Here is a 27,105-nt window from a genome sequence, read left to right as displayed (position 1 = left end):
GCGATGGAGGCGATTTGGGGATGGCAGCGGGCTCGGTTTCTCCGGGTACGTCCCCACGAACCACCCGGCCCCCATCACGCTCGCTTTCGTCTGGGTTCGAGGTGAGGGCGGCTCGCCTCAAGGCCAGACCGCATTCTCCCTTGAGCCGCCAGAGTTGGATGATGACGTCGCCACTTAATCGGAGAGCGTCCAGGAGACTCAACCTGATTATCAGGTTCCTTAGAGGTGCTCGGAGACTGAATCCTTCCCCGCCAAGCCTGTTCCCCTCCTGGAATCTCTCAGTTGTTACTTTAGGGCCTTCAGAGAACCCCCTTCGAGCCACTTGACTCAGTAGCGCTCAAGACCCTCTCCTTGAAGATGGCCCTCCTGATAGCGCTAGCTTCAATCAAGAGGGTTAGGGACCTGCAAGCGTTCTTTGTCAGCGACACTTACCTGGAGTTCGGTCCGGCAGATACTCATGTAATCCTAAAACCGTGACCAGGCTACGTGCCCAAGGTTCCTACGACCCCCTTCAGGGACCAGGTCATGAACCTGCAAGCACTGCCCCAGGAGGAGGCAGACCCAGCCTTTTCGTTGCTGTGTCCGGTATGTACTTTGTGTATCTATTTGGACCACAGAGCTTTAGATGTTCTGAGCAGCTCTTTGTCTGCTTTGGCGGACAGCGGAAAGGGAAAGCTGTCTCCAAACAGAGGTTAGCCCACTGGGTCATCAACGCCATATCACTGGCCTACCAGACCCAGGCTGTGCCTACCACCTTGTGGGTTCAAGCACACTCGATGAGAAGTGTGGCATCCTCATGGGCACTGACCAACTGCACCTCCCTAACAGACATCTGCAGAGTAACGGGCTGGGAAACACTCAATACCTTTGTGAGATTATATAATCTCAGAGTTGAGTCGGTCTCGTCCCGTGTTTTATCAGGTCCAAGCCAGTAGATCTCGGTAACGTGGAACAACTGACTGGGTGTACCGCTTGCACTCAGCTCCTTTCCCCTCCACTGAGGCAAACACGTGCGCTCTTATCCCAGGAGATCCCACTAACTTGACTCCTTGGATGACTCCTCCCTAGCCCTCTGGACTGCATATTCAGAGTAGGAATTTGCGACTAGACCCACTAAGAGCTTCAAATGCTCTATACTGGGGTAGGGCTCCACAGGCCTAATTCACTTTTCAGTCAACTCCCTGTGATGTATTTTCCGCGGTATGGTCACCCTGTTGGCAGACCCGCATCTCCCTTGGGCAGTCCCCTGCCCCGGTCGCTATCAGAATTAGAATCAGAATCAGAAATCAGAATCAGAAAAAGCTTTATTGCCATGTGGTGTTGTAGGTGCGTTCACACAGTCTCTAAATATATGAACAAGAATAAAAATAAAGCAATATAAATAAATATAAATATGTCCCCGCAGTATCAATTAAAAGTAAGTATAAAATAAAAGACAGCAGAGTAGTGCAGTGAAATGTAGAGCCAGAGGTGGAGTGTGGAAAGTGTCAGGGTGGGTACCGGGCATTGTTGATAAGGCAAGTGGTGGATGGGAAGAAACTGTTCTTGTGGCGTGAGGTTTTTGTCCTGATGGACCTCAGCCTTCTGCCGGAGGGGAGTGATTCAAAGAGATTGTGGCCAGGGTGGGAGAGATCAGCCACAATCTTTCCAGCACGCTTCAGTGTCCTAGAGTCGTACAGGTCCTGGAGTGGCGGCAGATTGCAGCCAATCACCTTCTCTGCAGACCGGATGACACGCTGCAGTCTTCCCTTGTCCTTGGCAGTAGTAGCAGCATACCAGATAGTGATGGAGGAAGTGAGGATGGACTCAATGATGGCTGTGTAGAAGTGCACCATCATTGACTTTGGCAGGTGGAATTTCTTCAGCTGCAGCAGGAAGTACATCCTCTGTTGTGCTTTCTTGATGAGGGCGTTGATGCTATATTTGTAGAGCTCCTCCCTTACTAGGTAGGACATACCACCGCACCACTACCACGTGTGCTTGACAACCCATGTGACATATTGGCCACATGTACCTCCCCCCAGCCTGGGCAGGATGTGGTCTCCGCAGAGTCTTTTCCCTTGCTTGCTTGCTCCTGTGTCAGCTGTTCACGTAACACGGTTTAGTGCATGCCATTCTTAAATGGGACCCCTTGTGTCACTACAGTAGACACAACGTCGAGTGAGTGACAGAAGGGGAACGTCATGGTTACTGTTGTAACCTCTGTTCCCTGATGGAGGGAACGAGATGTTGTGCCCCCCTTGCCACGGCACTAGACCACTGTAAATGGCCGAACCTTACTCTTGGCTCCACAGTGCAAAAATCTGACTGACAGACGCACGCCTGCTTCCCTTTATACCCATATATCATGTGGGTATAAACATGCAAATTCTGTCTGCCAATTTTTTATTGGCCTTTTCTAAAATCCAGAGGTACTCGAGACTCTCAAGAAAGACCCCTTGTGTCACTATAATAAACACAACGTCTCGTTCCCTCCATCTGGGAATGAAGGTTACAACAGTAACCATGACGTTTTGTTTATCTGCCAAATTTACCTTGCTTTAAGGATGTTTAAATATTTTTACTAAAAAACAAGACAAATATACTGTTGCAATTTTGGCATATTAAATATTTTCCTAATTCATTACTGAACTTTTGCAACCTTAACTGAAAATATTCAATATGTGTAATTTACATATAATCCCTCCAAATTCATCAAATTTGTCATTGTATGCAGTGAACTCACGCTTGAGCATTTTCACTGCCACCCTAGTAACATTTTCGTCTTTGAGCCCATAAGCAGTTGCTTGCACCACCTTCCCAAAAGCTCCTGCTCCCAAAACTTGTCCTGCAATCAATATGTTTTGTTGCAGTGGTTATTTCGTATGATTAATAACAGAAATTTTGTGAAAATGTAAAAACTGTTGTGAGCAAGCCTACTGTACCAAGCTTGAGCTTATTTCGAGGAAACTCCAGTTTTTTGTCATATGGAAGTTGGGAGGGGTCAATGAAGGTGTAGTTGTTCCCATCGTTCACCTCAATGATTTTCCACTGTATTTCATACTTGTGTGCCTGAAAAAAAAATAACCTGGTATTGAAAAGTTGTTGTTTACTGTCATTTGTGGTGAATAGAAGTGCAACTGAATTGAAAATAGATACCTCTTTATAATTATAAAAGATAAGCAACAATATGGTCACCACAACAAAGGCTCCAAAAAGAAAAACTGTGATCATCACTGAAGTTGACCATGCTGATATAATTCCAGGAACATCTATGTACATTAAAGATTTGTCAGATGACAGCTCATTTCAAAATGCATTAAATGTGGGTGAACTGCAAGAATATTTAAAATGTTCAATGTCTTACGTGAAATTCTCAAGGTGAAGGTGTCTTGATCTTCTCCAGCAATGTTTGTAGCCACACACCCATAGGTTAAAGTAATATTTGCATTAGTTATTGGTAACACACTCTCCACCAGCACTGGTTCATGCTCTTTGATGTGCTCCAGTGTTGACTGGGTCACCATTAATTCCACAGATGATGTATTGTTGTAACTACACCTGTCACCCCATCGTATTAAAATAAGAAAATTAGAGAGCATCCTCACACATTTCTTGTAAAATATACCAATACATATTTGTGATCTAATTTATATAAGGAGCACATACAGAGCACTGGCTTCTTTACATTGGAACCATTGAATTCTAGGTGTAGGATAACCAGTTGCAACACAAGTTGCAATTCCATTTTCCCACTTAATTACAGTATTGGGTTTCTCTGTATTGGGAAAGAACAACCATGATCAGACATTGGTTTCATGCATTTATGAGATCTTTTGTTCTCTATAACATAGTTAAATGGACTTACGGTACACATGAACTCTAAAAATAATTGAGGCATTGACACTGGCACTCCTTGAGTCAAAGATGTAGTGACCATAGTCTTGTGCTCTTACTCTTCTCAGCAGGATAGTGGATATATTGTGGTTACTGTAAAATATCAACACACATTGCCAGTGTCATAATTCACTTAAAAATTATTAAAAAAATTTTTATAAATCTATTGATTTAAATTTGTTGATTATATAAAGTATAGAAACAATATATTTTACATTTATTTCAAAATATTCACATAAAATATACAGTAAGTAGTTTATTGAGTACAAATTCCGCTATTAAATGCGAAAATTAAGTGGAATGGAATGATGGCTTCAACAGAAGCATATACCAACGATTAACAACCTCTGAGTTATGGTAAGGTTTATAAGTTATTGTTAAAAATCAATTCCCCTATCAAAAAATTATATGTGATGGAAGTGATTTTTACTTCCAGAACTAGAATGTTGCACTCTTTAATTCTAAGCACAGACAAAAATAGACTATAAGGCTGTTTAACCTGTTAATAATCCTGTGACATGTTTCCTCATGGGTGCATGTGTTGTTACATTTGGGAGATTTCCAACACGTCCATTTGATTTCTGGATAAGCTTCAATTTGCACACTAAGTTCAACCAATTCCCCTTCCGTCACCTCAATATCTGTGCCATTCACCCTGTATTCAGAGTGCAGGATAGGTTTGAGTTTAATATAGGGTTTATCTGAAAGAAGACACACAGATGGCAAGCTTAATCAAAGTTTAAATAAAGCATTACAAATCTTCTGAATATTACTCTAAAACAGGGGTTCTCAACCTTTTGCAAGCTGGGCCCCCCCAAAGCTGGTTCATTGCAGTTGGGGCCCCAGTGCCCCCCGCCCCGCCCCATGCTTTATTGTTGTTATTATTATTATTATTATTATTATTGGCAGTAGCACCAGACTTCTAATGTGAGCTTGCAGGCATTATTATTATTATTATTATGAGTAGTAGTAGGCCTATCATCATTACTAGGCTATTGCTATATAATTATATGAGGTTACATGCTTTATTGTTGTTATTATTATTATCATCATCATCAGTAGGCCTATTATCATTACTAGGCTATTGCTATAATTGGGAATTGGCACCAGACCTCTGATATTAATTTATGCTTTATTATTGTTATTATTACTAGGCCTAATAGTAGGCATCATCTGTATTTTTTACAGAAGCTTGCTGGTAGGTGATGTTAATGTGAGACCTGAGCCTGCTTTGCCTTGCAAAGATCCTCAATTCTTGGCTCAATGTTTGATAAACATAGCCTCAAATAATCCTCGATTTGTGCACGATTGCGGTATTTCGTTTTGAGTGCAGTCATTTTTGAGAATCCTGCCTCACACAAATATGTCGACGCAAAAGGAAGGAGAATCTTCAAGGCGACGTCACAGAGTTCAGGGTATTCCTGCATCAATGCTGCCCAGAATGACAAAAGTGGGCAGGAGCTAAAGAGTTCCTTCAGTCTACTGTCACTCTTCAGCTCAATAAGCTGTTCCTGCATATCAATTGATAGCTAGTTTGCTGTGCACACAAACAGATCTCGAACCCACGCAAAAGAGCGATAATCCTCTTTAAAGTACGTCGTAAATTGTTTTCTCATTGCTGACAGGTGCTCAGACGCTGATTGAAATAGGGAGGAGAAATCGTGTGGCGTGCCTCCATCAGTGATAAAGTCTGCAAGGCTGGGGAACATGTCGCAGTTCCCTGGACTGATGCGGCCATGCCAGAGGTATAGTTTTTGTGTGAAGGCGTGCACTTTGTCTGCAAGGAGCAAAATATGAGTTTCGCGGCCTTGCAAAGATAGGTTGAAATAAAAAAAATTAGCGCCGTTTTCTAAAGTCTATGAGCGCAGCACACACAAATAAACTAAATTGACATACTGCAGTTAAATTTCAAAATGTGGTGTTTTTATATTTATAACATTTGAATACAGTTCAGCAACATACATCACACGACCTGACGACCAAGAGAGCTGACAACTGACCATCACTTAATTTACCATCACCTCACGATTGAAAATGTGACACTGATTTCTATTGACAGTTCAACAAACAAGTTAATAATATTAAGTCACTTACATTTTAGACGAAATAATGACTGTTTTGGTCTATTTTAGCAGCGAAAATAGATCCAATGAATCCAAACAAAGATCACAGCATAGCCATAGCGCATCTCACAGCAATACTCAATCGTGTTTTGAATGATTCAGTGTTGTGAACGAATCAAAGATTCAATGACCCATTCACAAACATCTGTCTCATTCTTGATGAATCGGCCGTTTGAAAGAATCGTTTGAATAAACGACTCAATGACTCGCTTAATGAAACCGCTTATCACCTGCATTTGCGCTCACTATCGACAAACCAATCAAATTTGTTCAAAACTTTTTTTTTTAAATCAGTCCAAACACATTTTAATTTTTATTCAGGAGTTATGTATATACAAAACTATAACTTTTTATGACAGTAGTTTAGTGATAAAAAAAAATGTGCCCAAAAAAAAACAAAATCCAGTTTTTTTTCCCTTCCATCATAGCCTACTCGCACCCCCCCTCCCGGGAGAGTGTCCGCCCCACCAGTTGAGAACCACTGCTCTAAAGCATTAAGACACCTACCTACAACTGTGAGAGATGTTGTGCTGCTGTTTTTTCCAGCTTCATTCTGGCTAGTGCAAGTGAAATTCCCAGTGTCGGACATGTTAACTTGAAGAATGGTCAAAACACTAGTAATGCAAACGTGTTCACACTTTTCATCTCTCTTTGTTTCCTGTTTAAATACCTAATAAAAAAATTACAATGTTAAACTAAACATTGTCTTTCTAAGCATGCAAAATAATTTGGCATAATTGTTTTTGCAGACAAACATTAAATACAATTCATTCAAACACAAGCAGAGACCCAGACTGAGGCATATGAGATAGTCCAAGGCCTTGTTTATGTGGTCTTGAGATGCCAACTTTTATTTTTGATGGATTCAATTTCTTACCAATGATGCTTATAATTAGATCCAATTCTTGAAACACACCACTTCACCTTTTTCGATGAACTCCAGGAGATGTTATACGAATGGTCTTGGTTTGCAGTGTAACAAGGGATCTGCAGTGTTTCACCAACAATACGCACATACCGATCTGCCTCAAGTAACACAGATGGTGGCTGTTGTGCTTCTGCAGTACAGAAAATGCATAGGTTGTGCTAAACTGGTACAATAACATACAATTATTTTTGAATTAAAATATCTGAGAATCAAAAACATTGCACAAGATTTGTCACAACTCACTTTTTAAGACAGTGATTTGGAAGAGTTCGGACATCTTTTGGACTCCATGAATCTTCACACTACAAACATAGTTGCCGCTATAGCTGGGCTGAAGGTTTTGTATAAGGATGCCACTTTTGGGATCCACAGTATAATTCATCCCAGACGGAACAGAAGATCCATTAATCATCTGGAGTGAGAATTCAGTACCCTCTGGCTCTGTTACCAAGCAGTCCAGTAAGCAGTTTGAGCCTTCTTTTGTAATTATTACTGGCATTTGAGGGGTAGTAAAGGCTCTGACATAATCTATATCAATGAAACATACAGAACTTTTAACTGATACACATAATTGATTATTATTTTATGTGTGCATTCCTTCTTTTGTGCATTAATTGTATTCATAGTGTAGATCAGGATTGTCAAACTCTGGAGCAGCGTAGGAGGTAGACCTGTTCATCAAACTTCTCCACATCCAGGTCAATAAAAATATAACTTAATTGCCTTTTAATTCATTTTGAATGAGCTAAAAGTTCATTTAAAGCATAGCATATAGCATCCTATATTTTAGTTAAAATTGTAACTTTCATCGAAAAAAATAAAAAAACTGCCGCAAGGTGCCAAGCCTTCTCAGATGCCGGCTAGTGCTATTGTCAACATGGTGCTGGCTAATCAAGTGGATGGCCTAGGATTGCTGATAGATAAAGTACTACATTAACTTTAACATCTTGGAATGTTAAAGGGCTTGGTCATTTCCGTATCGCAAATCGCTGAAAGCAGATATTCTTTTTCTTCAAGTAATGCATATAGCTGTTGGACATATCCCAGGATATCCCAGGTATATCAGGCACCATTTAATAGTAAAGCTAGGGGAGTATCAATTCTCTTTCGGAAGGGTACTTCATTTCAGCTTGTTTCGATGATTGCTGACTCCCATGGCAGATATGTTATGATTTTGGGACTAATTAACTCTCAATGTTAAACGTAAATGGCCCAAATGCAGACTAACCCATTTTTTTTTTTTTTTTATGTTTGATATGAAACGGTTAGGGTTTTGAAACGGTTTGAACAACCGTTTGGTTGTGCAAATGTTATTATTGGTGGTGACTTCAATTGCTACCTGGACCCATATTTAGATCAATCATCCACAAAGCCACCTCTCACTATAGCCGCTGTACAGATGTTAATTAGGTTGATTAAAGACAGGAATAAGGTAGCTATTTAGAGACTGCAACACCCAGCAGATAAAGAGTATCCATTTTACTCTCACCTCCATAAATCCTATACTAGGATTGACCATTTATTGATTTCTTTTGAACTTGTACTCAATATAGCTGGTACACAGTACCACAACATGTTGATTTCTGACCACAGCCCCATCTCGCATCAACTCAAGGATGTCTGCAGCAGAGCTATCATTGTCGATTTAATCCTTTTCTATATAAGCATCCAGCTTTTGAAACATATATTGGGTCTAAGCTTAAAAATAAAAATGTGTCCAATGATAATGGCCATGTCTCTGATTCTGTCTTATGGAAAACCCTTAAGGCGGTCATGAGGGGTCATATTATTACCTTTGAAGCAGCAAAAAATAAGAGCAATCATTGAAGATTATTAGAAATTTAAAATCTTCTCCCAGTATTCGAGCAGGGATATAGAAGATCTGGATCACAACAAGACTACATCAAGATCTTGAAGCTGAAAAATTAACACAATTCCATTCTAAGTAAAAGTTTACTTAAACTGAAACAAAAGCACTTTGAATTAGGCGATAAGCCAGACACATTATTGGCGAGACAGCTAAGAGGGGAGCAAGCAATTAATAAAATCAAATCGAAGACAACTAAAATCGTAACAAATCCAAAAGTAAATATAGCTGCAAGCACCGATAACGGGGTCAAGCCAAATATTGGAACCATGAGCAGCATAGCATTTTTAGAAATAGCATTATAATGTTTCACCACAAGGTGGCACTGTCCCGAAACGTTTTGAACATGGTGGCAAAGGCACATTCCAGGTGCCAAGTCGTTTGTAAAATACAGCATTTTATGACTAAATCCAAAATGGTCAACATAGGAAAATGTGGTATCGTTCGACTCAGTATGTAGCACTTGATCTAAAGAGACAATTTGCATTATTTTTCTGCAATCATTTTCAAATGTTATTAGCCCAAAAACAAATCGGTATTTTCTATCTCTTGACCAGTAGGGGGCAGTGCGCCAAAACAATGCAGGTAACCTCAGGGACTAATGGTCATGACACATACCAAGTTTCTTCCAAATCCTTTTGCATGTTCTTCATCGAATTCGTTAGCACCATTGGAAAACGGTATGGTTTATCAAAATTCTGTGAATGTATTTTTGTCGTGCATGCCTCTAGATGATTCAGGCCAATTTTCGTGCGAATTGGACATAAGCCATAAGAGGAGTTTGAAAAAGTAAGTTTTTCGAATTATGCAAATTAGTGCAAAAATTATCATGACAGAAATTAAATACGAGATAGAAGAAGGAACGACGCGGGGGGGGTGGCTGAAGTGGCTTTTTCTCATGAGAAAAGAAAGCTGCGACCACAATGTTGCCATGGCTATGTCCTCGCACTGAGAATAACATTCATAAAACGCTGCCTGCGTGTGATCGCAGCCCAGGCACGCGAGGCAGCTTTTATGACCGTCAGAGGTGGAGAGAAATCGATCACATCCAGGAACTACAGAGGCGGAAGGGCATCTTGAAAAAAACTTGTCCTGAAAAGGGCGTTCAACGCCTGTTGTGAGTGGAAACTCAAACTCTTCTAGAGAAAATGAACTCTTTTAGGAGGAGAAACACTCTTTCAGGCAATGAAAGCGCTGTCAAAGCGCCCAGAGGCGTGGACTGCACAGCATGCAGAGAGGAGAAAGCCGCTTGAATGCGCCGTAGATCCAACAGCATTGCCTATCGCCAGTAGAGGTGAGTGGAACAGTGGAGAACTCAGCTTTGCTGTTGCACAACCCCACGGCTCCGAAGAAAAAATCTGTCTGACAGACGCTCGCCCGCTCCCCTTTATACCCGTATGTCTGGGGGTGGAACATGCAAATTCTGGCTGCCAATTTGATATCGGCCTTTTCTCAAGTTCAGAGGTACGCGAGGCTCTCAGAAGAGACCCCTTGTGTCACTACAATCGACACAACGTCGAGTGAGTGACAGTAGGGGAACATCATCTTTCCCCGTGTTGATGTTATTAATACATTAAAGTTGCTTTGTGCCAGTGCGGTGACACAGTCAGAGATGTAGTATGAGCGTACTGTAATACAGATCAGAGTCTAGATAGCAAGTTTCAGCAGTAAATTGAGCTGAGAATGAACATGAGGCAACAGTGAAACTATTTCAAGGGTTGGCATATCCTGCACAAAAGTTCATCTGAATCAGGTAAACAATGTTTGTGATGTTTGTGGTCCGGTAAACGTGATGCCCTGTCATTGTCGTTAATTACTATGGGAGCTGAGCGCTTCGCTCACGAGCATAGAGAGTGACTGAGGGCTTCAAAAAGCTGAGGCAACATTGTGCAAATGGCAGAGGAAAACGCCAGGCGTCAGCCAATCACTATGAGATGATGGCATCTGTCATAAGTACTTCAAAATCTGACGATAATGTTGATGTTTCTGCTGTATTCAGTGCTTGACATCATTATGATTATTTCTGACTTCAGACAGACTTCAAATGAAGATTACATGCATTCATTGTGGCAATACTGTGGCTGGGTAATCAAAATTGTAATAAATCAATACAATTTGTATATTTTAGGCATTCGGAAATTAAGCTGCATTTTTCCAATTGTAAATGTGCATATAAAAAATTATATCATTGCGTGTTTACTGAAAACTATGATAGACAATACACACTGGCTTTACATATTACAAACACAACCAAAGTGGCATCTCTCTAGCATTGAGCAGTGGTGAGCGGCTCTCTTCTGCTACGGTCAAAAGAGTAATTTGTTTTGTGAATTGAACTACACTGATCATTATTTTTTTTTTTTTTTTTTTTTATCCAGCCAGTGAACTCAACACACAAAAACTGAATGCAGAAAGTGAAAACTGATGCTTGGGCTGGAATTAAGAATAAACCTTTAACACTTGTGGGCCGTATGAAAGTATTTAGGGTGGTACCTGGTGACTAGATGCTTTTAAACTACCATATTAATTAAATGTCAAATAAGTTAAAATATAATTCTATTCATTGTTCTTAATTAGTCAAATTAGTCCTTTAAAGAAATAGTTTACCCAATAATTAAAATATCATCATTTACTCACCCTTATGCATCCATCCCATGTGTATGACTTTCTTCAGTAGAACACAAATTAAGATTTTTAGAAGAATATCTCAGCTCTGTATGTCCATACATTGGCAAGTTAATGGGTATCAAAAAGCACATAAAGGCAGCATAAAAGTATTCCATAAGACATCAGTGGTTAAATCTATATCTTCAGAAGTGATATGACAAGTGTGGGTGAGAAAAAGATAAATATTTAAGTAAACTTTTGCTAGAAATTCTTCTCCCTGCCCAGTAGGTGGCGTATACACGAAGAATGTAAATCACCAAAAACACAAGAAGAACAATGTGAAAATGAAAGTTAAAATGGAGATTGACTGAGCAGGGAGGACATTTTATTGTAAATATTGACTATATTGATCTGTTTCTCACAAACACCTACCAAATGACTTCTGAAGATATGGATTTAACCTAACTTCAAACTTTAAAAAATAAATAAAAAATAACATTTAACCACTGGAGTCATCATAATTTTATGATGTGTGACCTATGTGATTTTTGGAGCTTAAAAATGTTGGCACCCATTCACTTGCATTTTATGGACCAAAAGAGCTGAGAAATTCTTCAAAAAATGTTCAGGGTGAGTAAATGATGAGAGAATTTCCATTGTGTATTTAGTGGAATATTGTCGAGTGGTCATTATTTGCAAAATAAACATCTTCAGTGTCACTATATTTATTTTGTGATAACGGCCAGATGACTGTATTTTCCCATTACTTATATTAGGGCTGACCCTCCACATTATCATTCTCAATTTTATAATGCACGTACCTGTAACAAATATGTGGATTTCTGAGTAAAGGTCTGATTGGTTCTTGTAACTGCACCGGTATGTTCCTGTGTGTTCTGCACTGGGGTTTTTGACAGTGAGGACATTTTTTGAGACAAATTTCTGGTGTCCTCTAAGCCTGGTCTTCCATGTGACAACATCCTGTCCATCACATCTGAGACTAAAAGACTTTTGAGCTGTCCAGACCACCTCAGAGTGCTTGAGTGGAGTGGAGTTCAGTTTTATCACTGGAGCAGGAAAATCTGCACAAGCACACAGAAGAGCACAAGAGATGTGGAAGAGAAAAAGAGACACCCAGTAAGAGATGAAAGAGAAACAGCTTGTGTGAAAACTATGAGAGATTGGTTGATTGCAAATATTTATTTAAATTATTCTTGATGCCGAAACAAGGTAGTGCCTTTTAATGTGTTTATTGTCATTTCAATAAGGATGCATTGTTAGTCAATAACACATGAAACAGTTAATAATACAGATAGATGAGCCATAACAACTTTCAAAACATTAAATTGTGAGAGTCATACAATATATGCTGTAAAAAGTACAAATTAGCAGTTTTCACTTCCACCTGACCCTTAAAAATTCATTTCCTTGGGGTAACCTAATGTTGTGAGCTTGATTCATTAATACTAAATATTTTTGACGTTGTTTTTAGATGTTACCACATGAAGCACATTTTTGGATTACCTAAAATTGTGTGAGAGAATAACAAAAACACAAGAGTAAATTAAGCTCAGAAAAAGATTTAATTAACTGTACTAATTTATGAAGATTTTAAGCATAGGTTAACTAGATCAATCTGCTTCATATATGTTTTCAATATATTTGAATATATTTGTTGCCAACACATTTTTTAATTGTATTTATTTGCGCTGTCTCTTTGCCACATCCTGCACTGTGGTGGCGATGCGAGACACTTGGAGCAGCAAAGCCTGGTTGTTCTCCACTAGGAGACTCTGGAGTCGAGCCATGCTTTGCAGGTGGAGCAGCTGCTGCTCCTCCTGGTCCCTAGTGACTCGAAGCACCTTCAGGACCTCTGCCTGACCACCGGCCACCTCCATGTTTGCTTGGACCAACTGATTGAGGACCTTGACCATTTCACTGTACCATCCTCTGCTCTCCTTCTCTTCCTGGATGAGCTGGGAAAGTGAATGTTTTAGCTTGTCTACTCCATAGCATGCTGGAGATAACGTCGGCTGTGATGGACCCTCGCTGGCCTCGGGGATCAGTTTTTTATCCAAATCACTCATTGTCATACCATGTGGGCTGATTAATTCTTCATTTGCTAAAGAGAGTACACATATAGCAGGCTTCAAAACTTCTACTCGAACATCGTCATATTATCTGAATGACAATTATGAATTCACAGACACTGTAACAGAAAATTACCTATGATTAGTTAAAGTGGAGTTTAACTGTGGCCACTTCCACTGTGAAGTGTGAAATAACGGATATTGCAATACACATGTTTGGACCACTGTTTTTGCAACAACATAGGGTCTTGTCACATTTTTGAGGATGGGGCCCAAACCTTATTTTTAACTTTAGAAAAGGAGAAATGAGAGAAAGCCATGAAATGGCTTTTTATGAGGGGGAAAATATCTTAAGTGTTGTAGAAGCAGCCCCTTTGATTGGGTCCCTCAGGAAACACATTGCACCGGTGGCCCATTGCACAGCCACATCCCTGTGGTCTGTTTCCCATTCCCACTTTCACTTCTGCTTTGTGTTGGACTGGATGTTCAAAGCCAGACAGTACTGTTGCCTTCAAAGCCACTAAATTAATGCACCTGTCTTAGCATATTACTTCCCATGCACACCAAATGTTCATTCTCTTTTGACATGAAGTAAAATAACATTTATTTAATGCACTAAAAACTGTCTAGCATCATTGAATGCACTGTGATGTAAGATGTCAAAATGGTGATCCATAAGAATGTTCCTTCTGATAAAAGAAAAATGACACTGTGCAACAGAAATAGCCAATTCGTTTGCATTTAACAATGTTTCAAAATTGCTAACCTCAGAGGATTATAAAACATATTTTATATATAAAAATGTACATTTATAATGTACTTTATAACACTGACTCAAAAAGAAAAAGTAAATAAATAAATACAAATCTTATATTACTTGCCAAACAAAGGTAAAATATATTTTTCAAACAAAACAAGCAAGCAAACAAAGGCTTTAAATCTAGTGAATGCATTTTGGCAGTTAAGCCTTCATTGGAGCGCATCAGGGGTACATTTTAATTAATTTCAGACAGAATTTCATGCTGGAGAGTATGTCTAATTGCATACATTTATCATAAATGTTAGTAAAGAGATAATAATTAACATACCTTTGGCAGTACAGGGCACTACAGCGATGAGAAGAACAAGAAAGATCATCCTTCTGTTCATCTTTGTTATTTCTGGCTGGTATAAACTGAGGTCTGCTTGTCTGAACACAACTGGGAAACTGGCTGAGGTGTGATGACACAATTTACAAAAACCTCATGTATTTTAACTTCCTCTTTAGGGTTTTACACTTTGTGCTCATTGAGAAAGCAGTTTTAATTTAGTCACGAAAAGTTTGTTTTTTCCATGCACCAGATGAAACATGATTGAATTTGGATGAAGCACTATTTGCATTTATCTACATTGATAATAATATTTGACCAAAGTGTAAATAAATATTTAACCAAATCATTGTACTACCTGTGATTTTCTTGGAAGAAATAATATAAAACATGATGATAAGAGTTAAAGAATTGCTGTAGATATGGGACTAAATTGTTTTGTAGGGTACTTTGTATATTAAGTAACAAGCAAATCTGTACATCAAAAATAATGGTCTAATTTATGTTAATCTAATAGATTTATGCAGACTTTAGCTAAACAGACGTGAAGCAACAACATTTTTGAAAAAAGAAAACCAGCAGAACACATAGCTGCAATTTCTTACAATTTCAGGGAAGATGAATATTATGTTTATATAAAAGTTTCACAGAATTCAAAAATTCAAAGTATAAAGTATAATGAATCGCATTGTACAAAATGCATGAACTACACAATTTAATCTTGTAAAATGGCATATAACAAATTATTTATTTTATTATTATTGTTCTTATATTAGATTTTTCTGTTTGTCATAATACTATTTGTTTGTTATCTTATTTTTCAGAGTATATTTTAAAAAATGACATCAGAGAAAGACATTACAGAAAATAAAATTTAATGAATTTGACACAAAAAAGCATTCACAAAATCCATTTTATTAAACAAATGTTTGTTTGAAATAAAGCAACCCTATAGTACAAACCTCTAAAAAGTTCTGAAATTGTTTGGTGCATTTGAGTAATGCCACTTCATTTTTAAACTGTTAGCATAATGTAAGCGGACATTCCTGATGAATTAGAAATAAACCAAATAATGACAAGGACATACAGTTGTGTTCAAATATATAGCAGTGCGTTAATAAAAGTGAATAAAGTGCAAGGATTTAATCTAAATTTATCCAAATTTCAAATGTAGTGGAAACAGTACGCATTCAATGCCAAATCAAAGCATTAATAAATTTGATCAAGTCTGCTTTATTCTATTACAGGAAGCAAAGAAAGGAATATTAATCTGCTCAAAAAAATAGCAGTGTCGACATTTTTCAAGCTTTAACTTCACTTTAAATTACTGAACTAATATTTAGTTGCATAACCATTGTTTTTGAAAACTGCTGTGCATCTGCGTTGCATTGAGTCAACCAACGTCTGGCCCCTAGAAACAGGTATTTCAGCCCAGGATGAACGAACTATATTCCACAGTTCCTGTGAATTTATGGGTTTTGCTTTAGAAACTGCATTTTTAATGTCACCCCACAAGTTTTCAATGGGGTTGAGGTCACAGGATTGAGCTGGCCTCTCCATTACCTCAATCATTTTTGTCTGGAAGCAAGATGTTGCTCGCTTACTCGTGTGCTTGGGGTCATTGTCATGTTGAAACACCCATTTCAGGGGCCATGATCCATGATCCCTGGTATACGATAAATAGGCCCAACACCGTAGTATGAGAAACATCCCCATACCATGATTTTTGCGCCACCATGCGGCTATAATCCAGTACCCAGGGGTTGCCTGACGTACTGTTGATGACCACTAGTCCCGAAAAGAAAATGTTTACTCTCATCAGTCCACAGAATATTACGCCAGTTCGCTTTGGGTTAATTGATGTGTTCCTTGGCAAATTTGAACCTCCCCCTGTGGAGGGCTGGGAGTAAAATCCTTGTTTTCCTTATTTTCTTTCTTATTTTCTGTACCCACATTGTCAATAAAAGAGCAATTTCCTCACTTCATGGGTCATCTAGCCAGTGCATGCCTTTTTCATGGCACCCCGGCACCAAAATCCTACAGTCCTGGTTTCCCGGACGCAGTTACCTCGCCTCCGGACCCACGACCGTCCATCCCCAGCGGGCTGCCGCTGAAGAGTTCCGAAGACATCCTTACAGGACCTCCTGCCGGGTGCACGGAGCAAGGTAAATGCGTCTTTTCTCAGCACCCCAGCCCCGGTATGTGCTTTTGCTCCCCCCACCCGGTACGTCAAAAACGATCGTCCCCCTAGTGCCCTTGGCACAGCTTCGTGATTCAATTCACCAGGCTACCGCCTCGTTTCAGTGGTATTCGCTCCACTTCGATGCGCGCTGAAAATGCCAGCACCCTACGTGCAGAGATTACAACTCTGCTACTCAAGGATGCAATAGAGCCTGTCCCTCCAGCCGAGATGAAGAAGGGTTTCTACAGCCCTCACTTCATCGTACCCAAAAAAGGCAGTGGGATGCAGCTAATCTTGGACTTGGACAAAATCGCAGCAGTAGACCTGAAGGACACGTACTTCCACGTTTCCGTTTTGCCTCATCATCGACCCTTGCTACGTTTCGCGTTCGATGGCCAGGTGTATCAGTACAAGGTCATCCCCTTCGGCCTGTCCCTGTCCCCTCGAGTCTTCACCAAAGTCGCAGAGGCAGCCCTTGCCCCGCTACGGGAAGTGGGCATCCGCATACTCAATTGCCTTGATGACTGGCTTATTCTATCTCATTCTCGAGAGTTACTCACAGAGACCAGGTGCTCAGGCACCTCAGCTGTCTAGGGCTTCAGGTCAACTAGGAAAAGAGCAAGCTCGCCCCAGTTCAGAGCATCTCTTTTCTCGGCATGGAGTTAGACTCAGTCTCAATGACAGCACGCTTCCCGAACGAGTGCACGGAGTTGGTGCTTAAGTGACTCGCTCTCTTCGAGCCCCGCACAGCGGTTCCTCTAAAAGAGTTCCTGAGGCTCCTGGGGCATATGGCATCCTCAGCCATGGCCGCACCACTCTGGTTGATGCATATGAGACCACTTCAGCACTGGCTTTAGACTCGAGTCCCGAGATGGGCATGGTGCCACGGCATGTACCGTGTGTTAATCACCCCTTCCTGCCGTCAGACTTTCAATCCTTGGACAGAGCTCTGTTTTCTGTGGACAGGAGTCCCCCTACAGCAGGTGTCCAGACGTGTCGTGGTCACCACAGATGCCTCTCAACTGGGTTGGGGTGCCGTGTGCAATGGGCACGCAGCTGCTGGCTCCTGGAGAGGGCACATCAACTGCCAACTCAGGTCGCTGCACACCACCCATATCCTGGGCAACCTCAACATGGCAGCAGACATGCTGGAGGGGAGGCTGTCCCCCTCCACCTTGAAGGTGTATGTAGCCAGTATTTCGGCCCACCACGACTTCTTGGGTTCTTAGGTAAGCATGACCTGATTATCAGGTTCCTTAGAGGCGCCTGGAAACTGAATCCTCCCCGGCCAAGCCAGTTCCCCTGCAGGGATCTCTCAGTGGTCCTCTTGGGCCTTCAGAGAACCCCCTTCGAGCTGCTTGACTCAGTAGAGCTCAAGGCCCTCTCCTTGAATATGGCCCTCCTGATAGCGCTAGCTTCCATCAAGAGGGTTATAGACCTAGGGTTGGGGACCTGCAAGCGTTCTCTGTCAGCGACACTTGCCTGCTAGTCCGACACAATTCGGACTAGCAGATACTCATGTCATCCTAAGACCGCGACTGGGCTATGTGCCCAAGGTTCCTACGACCCCCTTCAGGGACCAGGTCATGAACCTGCAAGCGCTGCCCTGGAAGGAGGAAGACCCTGCCTTTTCGTTGCTGTGTCCGGTACGTGCTTTGCGTATCTATTTGGACCGCACGCAGAGCTTTAGATGTTCTGAGCAGCTCTCTGCTTTGGCGGAACACGCGCGCACGTACCCCAGGAGATCCCACTAACTCAGCTCCCTGGATGACTCCTCCCTAGCCCTCAGGCCTGCGAAGTCAGTGGAGGAATTTGTGACCAGACCCACTATGAGCTTCAAGTGCTCTATACTGGGGTAGGGCTCCACAGGCCTAATTCCCTTTTCAGGCAACTCCCTTTGATGTATTTTCCGCAGTACGGTCCCCCTGTTGGCGGACCCGCGTCTCTCTTGGGCAGTCTCTCTGTCCTGGTCGCTGTGTTTGTAGAACTCCTCCATTACTAGGTAGGACCTACCACTGTGCCACTTCCACGTGTGGCTTGTCAACCCTTGTGACATATTGGTCACATGTTACCTCCCCCCAGCCTGGGCAGGATGTGGTCTCTGCAGAGTTTTTTCCCCCTGAAAGAATAGGAATGGAAAAGAACACCTTCCCCGAAGCATTTAATAGCGTTAAGATAGCCCCAGCCGCATTATGCTCTATGACAAGAAACATAGAGAGAGAAAAGGCTGGCCGGCTTGCTCCCATGATAGTTATGTTGCTTGTTCCCCCATCTGGGAAACTAAGAACTGTATATGACACTTTTGGGGGCCGTTGGGGAGGGTTACGTGTGGATAACAGATACAGTTGCTTCTAGCAGTCAGCAGCTCACTTAACACTGTTTAGTGCATGGCATTTTTAAATGGGACCCCTTGTGTCACTACAATCAACACAACGTTGAGTGAGTGACAGAAGGGGAACGTCTTCTATTGTCGTTGCCCTTGCAACGACAATAGACCTACCACTGTAAATGGCCGAACCTTACTCTCGGCGCCTTAGTGCAAAAACCTGACTGACAGAAGCACGTCCGCTTCCCTTTATCTCAAGAAAGACCTCTTGTGTCACTACAATCGACACAAGTTTCATTCCCTCCATTGGGTTATGGAGGTTACAACAGTAACTATGACGTTTCTGCAGCTCATTCATGAAGCTCTAAAGAGCTGGATCATTACTCTGATTGTATGTTTTTCTCCAGAATTAACAATAGGTAATCCACATCTTTATGTTATTAAGACAATACTTTCAGGTTATTTTCATAACTTTAATGTAATTTAAAGTGTAAGCAAAAATCTCTGTGCTCCACATGGCTGCAAGTTTTTAATAGCCTCAACTCTGGCAAGTTTACCAGGCAGTGCAGAGCATTCATTGTTTTCATTTATCCTCGCAGTGGCAGACCACGTGAAACAATGCCTGCACAGGATTGGTACATCCGAATATCACACCTGTGGGACAGGTATAGGATGGCAACAACAACTGCCCGAGTTTCACCAGGAATGCATAATCCCTCCATCCGTGCTCAGACTGTCCGTAATAGGCTGAGAGATGCTGGACTGAGGGCTTGTAGGCCTGTTGTAAGGTAGATCCTTACAAGAAATCAACGTTGCCTATGGGCACAACCCACCTTCGCTGGACCAAACAGGACTGGCAAAAAGTGCTATTCACTGACGAGTCGCAGTTTTATCTCACCAGGGGTGATGGTCGGACTCACATTTATCGTCAAAGGAATGAACGTTACACTGAGGCCTGTACTCTGGAGCGGGATCGATTTGGAGGTAGAGGATCCGTCATGGTCTGGGGCAGTGTGTCACAGCATCATCGGACTGAGCTTGTCATTGCAGGCAATCTCAATGCTCTGCGTTACTGGGAAGACATCCTCCTCCCTCGTGTGGTACCTTTCCTGCAGGCTCATCCTAACATGACCCTCCAGCATGACAATACCAGTTGAGCCAGTGTTGAGTTTATATTTTCCACTTTTATAAATGTCTAATTTATAAATGTAATAAATGTATATGTAAAGAGGATGTTATAAGGCTTCCACCCTCTAGGGGGAGCTGTAATTTCTTTTGTTCCAAATTGTGTTACTGAGCCTTTCATTAGATTGTTGAAGCTGTTGCTATGCAACAGATTTGTGTTCCCTCAGGGAAGGTAAGAAGTGTGCTCTTTATCTGAGAATTAATCTAATTAATATCTTTATCAATATTGCCCATCCGTGTTCTGCAGTACAATTATTCACATGTTAAAATGTTTGTAGAAAGGTATCTACTGTTGTTATTTGTGGCAGATGGGTGTTCAAATAAAAATTAAATTGTACTTTTTATGTGTTTTAATAGTTTGTGAACCATATTTAATTGTATATCATATCCAAATTACATACTACCACTTTTATTTAAATTGTTTTATGGGGAAACATAAATTATTATGCTGTTACAATTAATATGTGAACTAAACAGATTTGTGTTCCCTCTGGGAAGCCTGCTGTCCCCTTATGCCTGATGTAGAGAGAGAGAAAATAATAAGAGAGCTGCCCTGCTTCAAACACAGCAACGCCTGGTGTCCCCTCTCCTTTCTCACTCACACTCTAACAAAACGCAGAGACTAAACTAGTGAAGAAGAGGGGGCCTATGGTGCAGACATCACCGAACAAGGGTTACATATATGTTTATAACCTGCAGCATGCAATGTGTGTGAGGGAGGTGTGAAGTTTCTAATCAATAGGAGTGATTTCTTTCTAAAACTAAGTGAATAAAAGGAACCTGAAAAGAACAAGCATGGACTGTTGTATTGGGCTGGGTATATCTTTGTAATTACATTTCTGGAGATATAAAATTAAGCAAGATCATGATTATCTAAATTATTTTATATTAAAATACACTTTTTATTTGTCCACTTGATTTCTTAAAGAGCGCATCGTTAGTCTGTGTAGTGGGGCGAGCAAGAGATGGACACAGTGGGTGTGGCGATACGTTTATTAGAAATACTAACAAACAAAATGTTCAAAAAAGGGAATAAAGTGTCCAAGATGGAATAAATGTCCAAAATAAAGGGGAATCTGTCATCCTCGTGGTGAAAGGGGGCATCCTGTAGAATGGGGAGTGTCCAGAGTAGGATCCAGGGTGGAGTCCGGCAGCTGCACGTGCTCCCTATGGTCCGTGGAGTGTGGGGTGGCGGCATCCATGCCCATCAACCACGACACATGCTCCAATCCCCCGGTGTCGCATCTAATTCACACTAGGGGTGCGAGTCCGGCACGCATCTAACTCGGCCAGTTTTGATGAGGCTCCATCCAATTCAGGTGTGCCTCGTCATCCGCTGCCCCAACGAGGCTTATTAATTATATGCCTCTTCTCTTCTCCTGACTATATTCCATTGTGTGCCTGGCTAAAGTATTGTCCGCCCCCCCAACCCCCACCCCGAAGCATTGTGCTGTTGACACCACTTTCTATGCTCCTATCCAACCATGGAGTCCGGAGCCGGAGGTGCATACTCTTTAGTTGCCCACACAGGAATGCTAATTCCTTGACCAGTCCCTATGGTCAGAGTGGGCATTTAGGGGAAACCTCTGCATGTCTTTCGAGGGATGTCAGGCTACCACCGTGTGAAATTTGGGGGCTGTTGGAGCTTTCTAGAAAAAGTCCATCTGCAATTTGTCTCATCCATTTTCTACAAAGGGTTGGTGGACGGGGCTCCGAAAGGTCCGAACAACTCAAAAATGACATATGTGTGTCGTCGGGGTGTCTTTTGACATTAAGTGTCCTTTGGAGATTTTCGTGACCTTTTGACCTTTTTCTCCATTCATTTTTCCCATTTAGGAACGTTTTCCAAGAACCTGTTGTGAAAAATGCATTGGTTCAAAGGGATAGTGGGACGTCTGGAAAAGAGGGGTCAAAAGGTCACAGGATTTTGAAACTCCTGATCCGCAAGCGTCAGATCCCCCCGAATTAGGAACCAAAATTTGGGATCTCTAGATCCTTCCTGAGCGTATATCCAAACCCTAACCCTAGTCTCATCATTCATGAGGCTCTGTCAAGCTATCAGTGCAAGAGGCCTGTGTTAGCGAATCTTGCACAAACTCCAAAAAAATACTTTTCCTTTTTTCTACAGCCTTGTGATCTCAGTATATCTTTCGAGGGACGTCAGGCTACCACCGTATGAAATTTGGGGTCTGTAGAAGCTTTCCAGAAAAATTCCATGTGCAATTTGTTTCATTCATTTTCTACAACGGGTTGGAGGACGGGGCTCCGAAAGGTCCGAACGACTCAAAATTGACATATGTGTATTGTCAGGGTGTCCTTAGACAGCGTGCAAAGTTTTAAGTCCCAATGACGTCGTTAACTGCTTAATTTGTTGACTTGTGTATGAAAAGTAATTTTTCTGGAATATTTTTCTTGATTTTTTTTAAGTACTTCCCATGCACCGAAGAACACAGCCTTATAATAGGTCGTTTCTGAGGGCCCTACGATAAAGCGTTCAAACCCCCAAGGTCTTAGCACCAAATTTAACCCCGTCCACAAAACCGCTGTTGAATTGCATTGCTTCAATGGGCAAGTGGGATGTCTAGAAAAGGGGGTTCCCAAGGTCGCAGGACCTTGAAATTTGATATATTCATCTTAGAGTTTGGAGGCCCTGGGGGCTTGCTAAGTATTAAAACTTCTGATGAATGTACTGTTGCACACAGGCCTAAAATGCAGCCTGTATCATTGATTCCTATGACAGGCATAGAGATCTGTCAAAAATAATGAAAATACTTTTTTGCATCCTAGACCTTAGTTTTGGGGACCATTGGAGAGCAGGGAGTAAAGTTAGAGCACATCCCACTTACAATTTCTACCATTCATTTGCACAGTGTGTCCGTGGACATGACTTCAAAAGGTCCAAATGGCTCCAAATTGAAATCTGTAGCGTCTCAGGAAACCCCTTAGACAGTGTGCAAAGGTTCAAGTCTGAATTACTTCGTTAAGTGCTTAATTGGCTGACCTGTGAGTGTAATGTGACAATAATTTTTCAGGAATTATGCATATTTATGTGTTGTAAGTTGCATAAACCTGTTGTTTAGTGCTGCCAATTGGATTTTGTCAATCAAATTGAATGTAAATGTTACTCTAAGTGTTTAAAATTCATTGTCTATGAACTTAGTGCTGAGTTGTGTACTAATTAATAAATTAACATAATAAAGCATACTGTTCCCCCCTCTCCAACCTATTGCATCTATAGATTTGAATTTGGAGCCGCTCACCCCAACTCCATGTTCAAGTCTATTGCAATGGTTCTCCAACTATAAGTCTATAACAATGGTAATGATTAATAATTGAGGATTGAGTCTCACACTTTCATTTTTTAAGCTAATTATGCATGTTTATGAGTTGTAAGTTGCATCAACTTGTTGTATTGTGTATTCTGTACAGGATAACTGGTTTCAGCTTCCTAAGTCTATCCAGAGCTGAGATCTGGACATACCACCTACAATTTATCCCATTCACAGAAATAGTGGTTTCATAGACAGTGGAATTTGAGGGTTTTGAAGATCTTATATTGATAGACCATCAATATATCATAGAGTCATCTAAATGTGATTTTGAGTCAAAGAAATTATGTCCACCAATCAATTATTTTTAGCCCATTACATTGACTGGAAGTGGGACTACCCACATCCAATGTATTTGCATTGGCTGAAATAGTAAATTGGTGGACATCTGTTTTTATAACTCCAGGATAAAATTTATATAACATAAAATCACATTTAGGTGACTGTAGTACTCCCCCTGAACATAGTACACCCTTCAAAACATAAAAATTCCACTGACCATGAAACCTTTAGATCTCAGCTCTGGATAGACTTAGGAAGCCTCAGACCTAATCTCAGCCTCCTCTTTCCATGCTGTGAGTTTCATGAAGATATGAGAATGTCGAAAATTTAGCGCAAAAAAAATCAATGTACCCCTTTTATTTTTTTTTTGCACAAAATTTTCAACTTCCTCTGATCTTCTTGATTGAATTGAATTGATACCATAGAAAGAGGAGGCTTGGAGAAGAACAGAAATACAGCTTCCTAAGTCTGTCCAGAGCTGAGATCTGGACATCCCACATACAATTTGTGCCATTCACAGAAATAAAGTTTCGTGGTCAGTGGAATTTTTATGCTTTGAAGGGCTTATGTTGATCAGGGGGCTTCATTGGATCACCTAAATGTGATTTTAAGTCATAAATTTTATCCTGGAGTTATTAAAATGATGTCCACCAAACAACTATTTTTGGCCAGTTGCATTGATTGGAATTGGGACTGCCCACAGACAATTTATTTGCATTGCTTGAAATAGGTGGTTGGTGGACATCATTTTTATAACTCCAGGATCAAATTTAAGACATATAATCACATTTATTTGACTATAGGGCTCCCCCTGAACATAGTGCACCTTTCAAAACCTCCAAATTCAACTGTCCACACTTTTTTCTTCTTTTTCTTTTGGTCGTATCTTAACTTTGCAGAGAATGAACCACCGACCCTGAAATCAATCAGCTGAAAGCTGAAAGCTCTATGTTCAGGGAATTCCCACCATTATCGAAAATGTCCTGGAAATTATCTCTGAAAAACTGTGGTAATTCTGTGTGACTTCTTATTTTGTAAACAGTCATTTTAACATGCGTGAATGTGCAGGAAATGTTCAGCTATATGAACATTCTCCAGGACTTAATATGACTTTATTATGTTTCAGATCATTGAGAAGAGAAAGAAGATGGAGGCAGATGGGTAAGTCTCAGCATTTACTTTCTCCAAGCTAGTTGTTGTACATAAAAAAAGACCTAATCCCATTAGGGTTGAAATCAGAAGTTCACAGTCCAGATGCACACACAAAAGACAAGTAGGGAAATTATTAATCAATTTAATAAATTAATAATTATAAAAAATACAAAAAGAGAAGGAAAAAAAATGTGTTGTGACAAGGCAGAGCTGGTGTTCAATGAAAGCAAAACTTGCATGTTGGAGCATCTAAACAGACACCCCAGCATGTCCTTTTTTATATACAATGCATCCATCTCACATGTGAGAGTGCTGTTTATCTGAATCTCAAGTATACTTGATCTCAAGTATTTACCTGTATTTCACTGAAGGCTATGACCCGGTATTTTAAAAAGTTTGTTTCATCCTCTTGTCTTTTTTGTTATTTAGTCCATGCCTAAAACAACCTCTTTAACCAAAGAGGCAAAAGCTGAATTGTCGGTTAAGAGTTTTGTATGTTAATTGTTGTATCAATCGCCCAAGTTGTCAATTTTATCTTTCTAATAATTGTTTGATAAGTGATTACCAAACTAACAGTTAGTTGCAGCCCTACATCCCATATTAAAAAACACAGCTAAAGAAGTAAAATACTAATCATAGATTGTGCCTGTTTAAAATAATCCAACCATCAGCATGTTAACCTCCCCAGACCTCGCGTGACTGTTTTTATTTTCCATTTTCCTTTTTGTTTTGTTTTGTAGCTAGTAGCACCTAATGAACAAGCCTAAAAATAAATGTGGACAATGATACTACGTTGTGAAATTTTAAATAACACTAAGCTATAGAAAGTCCGATTTTATTTCATAATTTGTTTATGTTCCAGGAGTGTTGGTTATTCATGTTTTTTAAATGTTTCAGACATCACAGCTGATTTTCTGTAAAGCTGAATAAATCATTCTTATTCAAAGTAATGTCCAGCATCATCCAATCACTGCCAACCATGTTAAAATAAAATGTTGCATTATAAATTCTGAATCTATGTACTGATTATCATTTTCCCATGTCTGTCAGACATGTTGAGTGGTCCAAACATAATCTGCAGCCTGAAACCGAATGTTTCATTCAGCAACATTTTTCAGCTTTTGGATGAACCCATTTATTCTCAAAGTGTAAATGCACTGCCTGGCCAAAAAAAATAAAGTTGCTGTTTGGATTTAAATAAGCAGATACTTAAGAGCCTATGATTGGATCATTATTGCAATGATTAATATATTACATTATTAATGTTTTTAACCCTAACTGATGCAGTGTTTAGCTTCTCTTTCTTAAACAACCATGTCAGAAGACACATGACCCGTGGTCATGTAAAAGATGTTACTGTGTTTCAGAAGGTGAAAATTATTGACCTGCCTCAAGCAAAGAAAATAACTAAGGAGATTTCTGAAATCACTGGAATTGCATTAAGAACTGTCCATTATTCAAATCTGGAAGGATAGTGGTGAACCGTCAGCTTCACAGAAGAAATGTGGGTGGAAATAAATCTAGAATGATCATGATCCGAGATCACTAAAACGCTTGGTCACATCATAAAAAATCGATAGTAGAACTCACGGCTATGTTTAATAGTGAAAGTAAGAGCATTTCCACATGCTCAATTTGATGAGAACTTACAGGATTAAATAGCTGTGTGGCCACAAGAATGTCACTTGTTAGTGAGGCTAATTGGAAAAATCTACTTCAATTTGCAAGGGAGCATAAAGATTGGAGAGTGTAGCAATGGAAAAAGGTCATGTGGTCTTATGAGTCCAGATTTACCCTATTCCAAAGTGATGAGCGTGTCAGGGTAAGAAGGGAAGCACATGAAGCGATGCACCGGTCATACCTAGTGCCCACATGAAAAAGATCTCTACTTGTTTGGGAAAGGAGGAAGCAGGAACTGATTTACCATAAGACTTACCATAAACAAAAAAGCGCACACGCGATTTCTACTGCGTGTGTCTCTTTCTCTCTCTCTCTCTGCCGTCCCCGGCTTCTCCTCTTATCTCTCTTGCTACACTGGGCGTACATCCTCTCAGCCCGTCCACACCCTCC

General features: G+C 40.6%; 1 protein-coding gene across 2 annotated transcripts in view; it reads right to left on the bottom strand.

Annotated features, from left to right (window-relative positions):
- csf1rb (colony stimulating factor 1 receptor, b) overlaps nt 1–14,687 on the bottom strand; it is an 87,075-nt gene extending 72,388 nt beyond the window's left edge. For both annotated transcript variants that reach the window (XM_052104325.1, XM_052104326.1), the window contains exons 1-12: nt 14,580–14,687; nt 12,223–12,483; nt 7,171–7,455; nt 6,924–7,057; nt 6,507–6,669; nt 4,376–4,577; nt 3,848–3,969; nt 3,649–3,757; nt 3,347–3,540; nt 3,139–3,251; nt 2,925–3,051; nt 2,726–2,827 (exon numbers count right to left, since the gene is read on the bottom strand). In XM_052104325.1, the coding sequence (XP_051960285.1) occupies nt 2,726–2,827; nt 2,925–3,051; nt 3,139–3,251; nt 3,347–3,540; nt 3,649–3,757; nt 3,848–3,969; nt 4,376–4,577; nt 6,507–6,669; nt 6,924–7,057; nt 7,171–7,455; nt 12,223–12,483; nt 14,580–14,640 (1,873 nt within the window). In that variant the 5' untranslated portion in view covers nt 14,641–14,687. The remainder of the gene's footprint in view (nt 1–2,725; nt 2,828–2,924; nt 3,052–3,138; nt 3,252–3,346; nt 3,541–3,648; nt 3,758–3,847; nt 3,970–4,375; nt 4,578–6,506; nt 6,670–6,923; nt 7,058–7,170; nt 7,456–12,222; nt 12,484–14,579) is intronic.
- Nucleotides 14,688–27,105: the final 12,418 nt, after the last annotated feature.

The sequence above is a fragment of the Xyrauchen texanus genome, chromosome 34 (genome assembly GCF_025860055.1).
Source record: "Xyrauchen texanus isolate HMW12.3.18 chromosome 34, RBS_HiC_50CHRs, whole genome shotgun sequence".
NCBI lineage: Eukaryota > Metazoa > Chordata > Actinopteri > Cypriniformes > Catostomidae > Xyrauchen > Xyrauchen texanus.
Note: the sequence above shows the minus strand (reverse complement) of the source record. Positions and strands in the feature narration are given on the sequence as shown.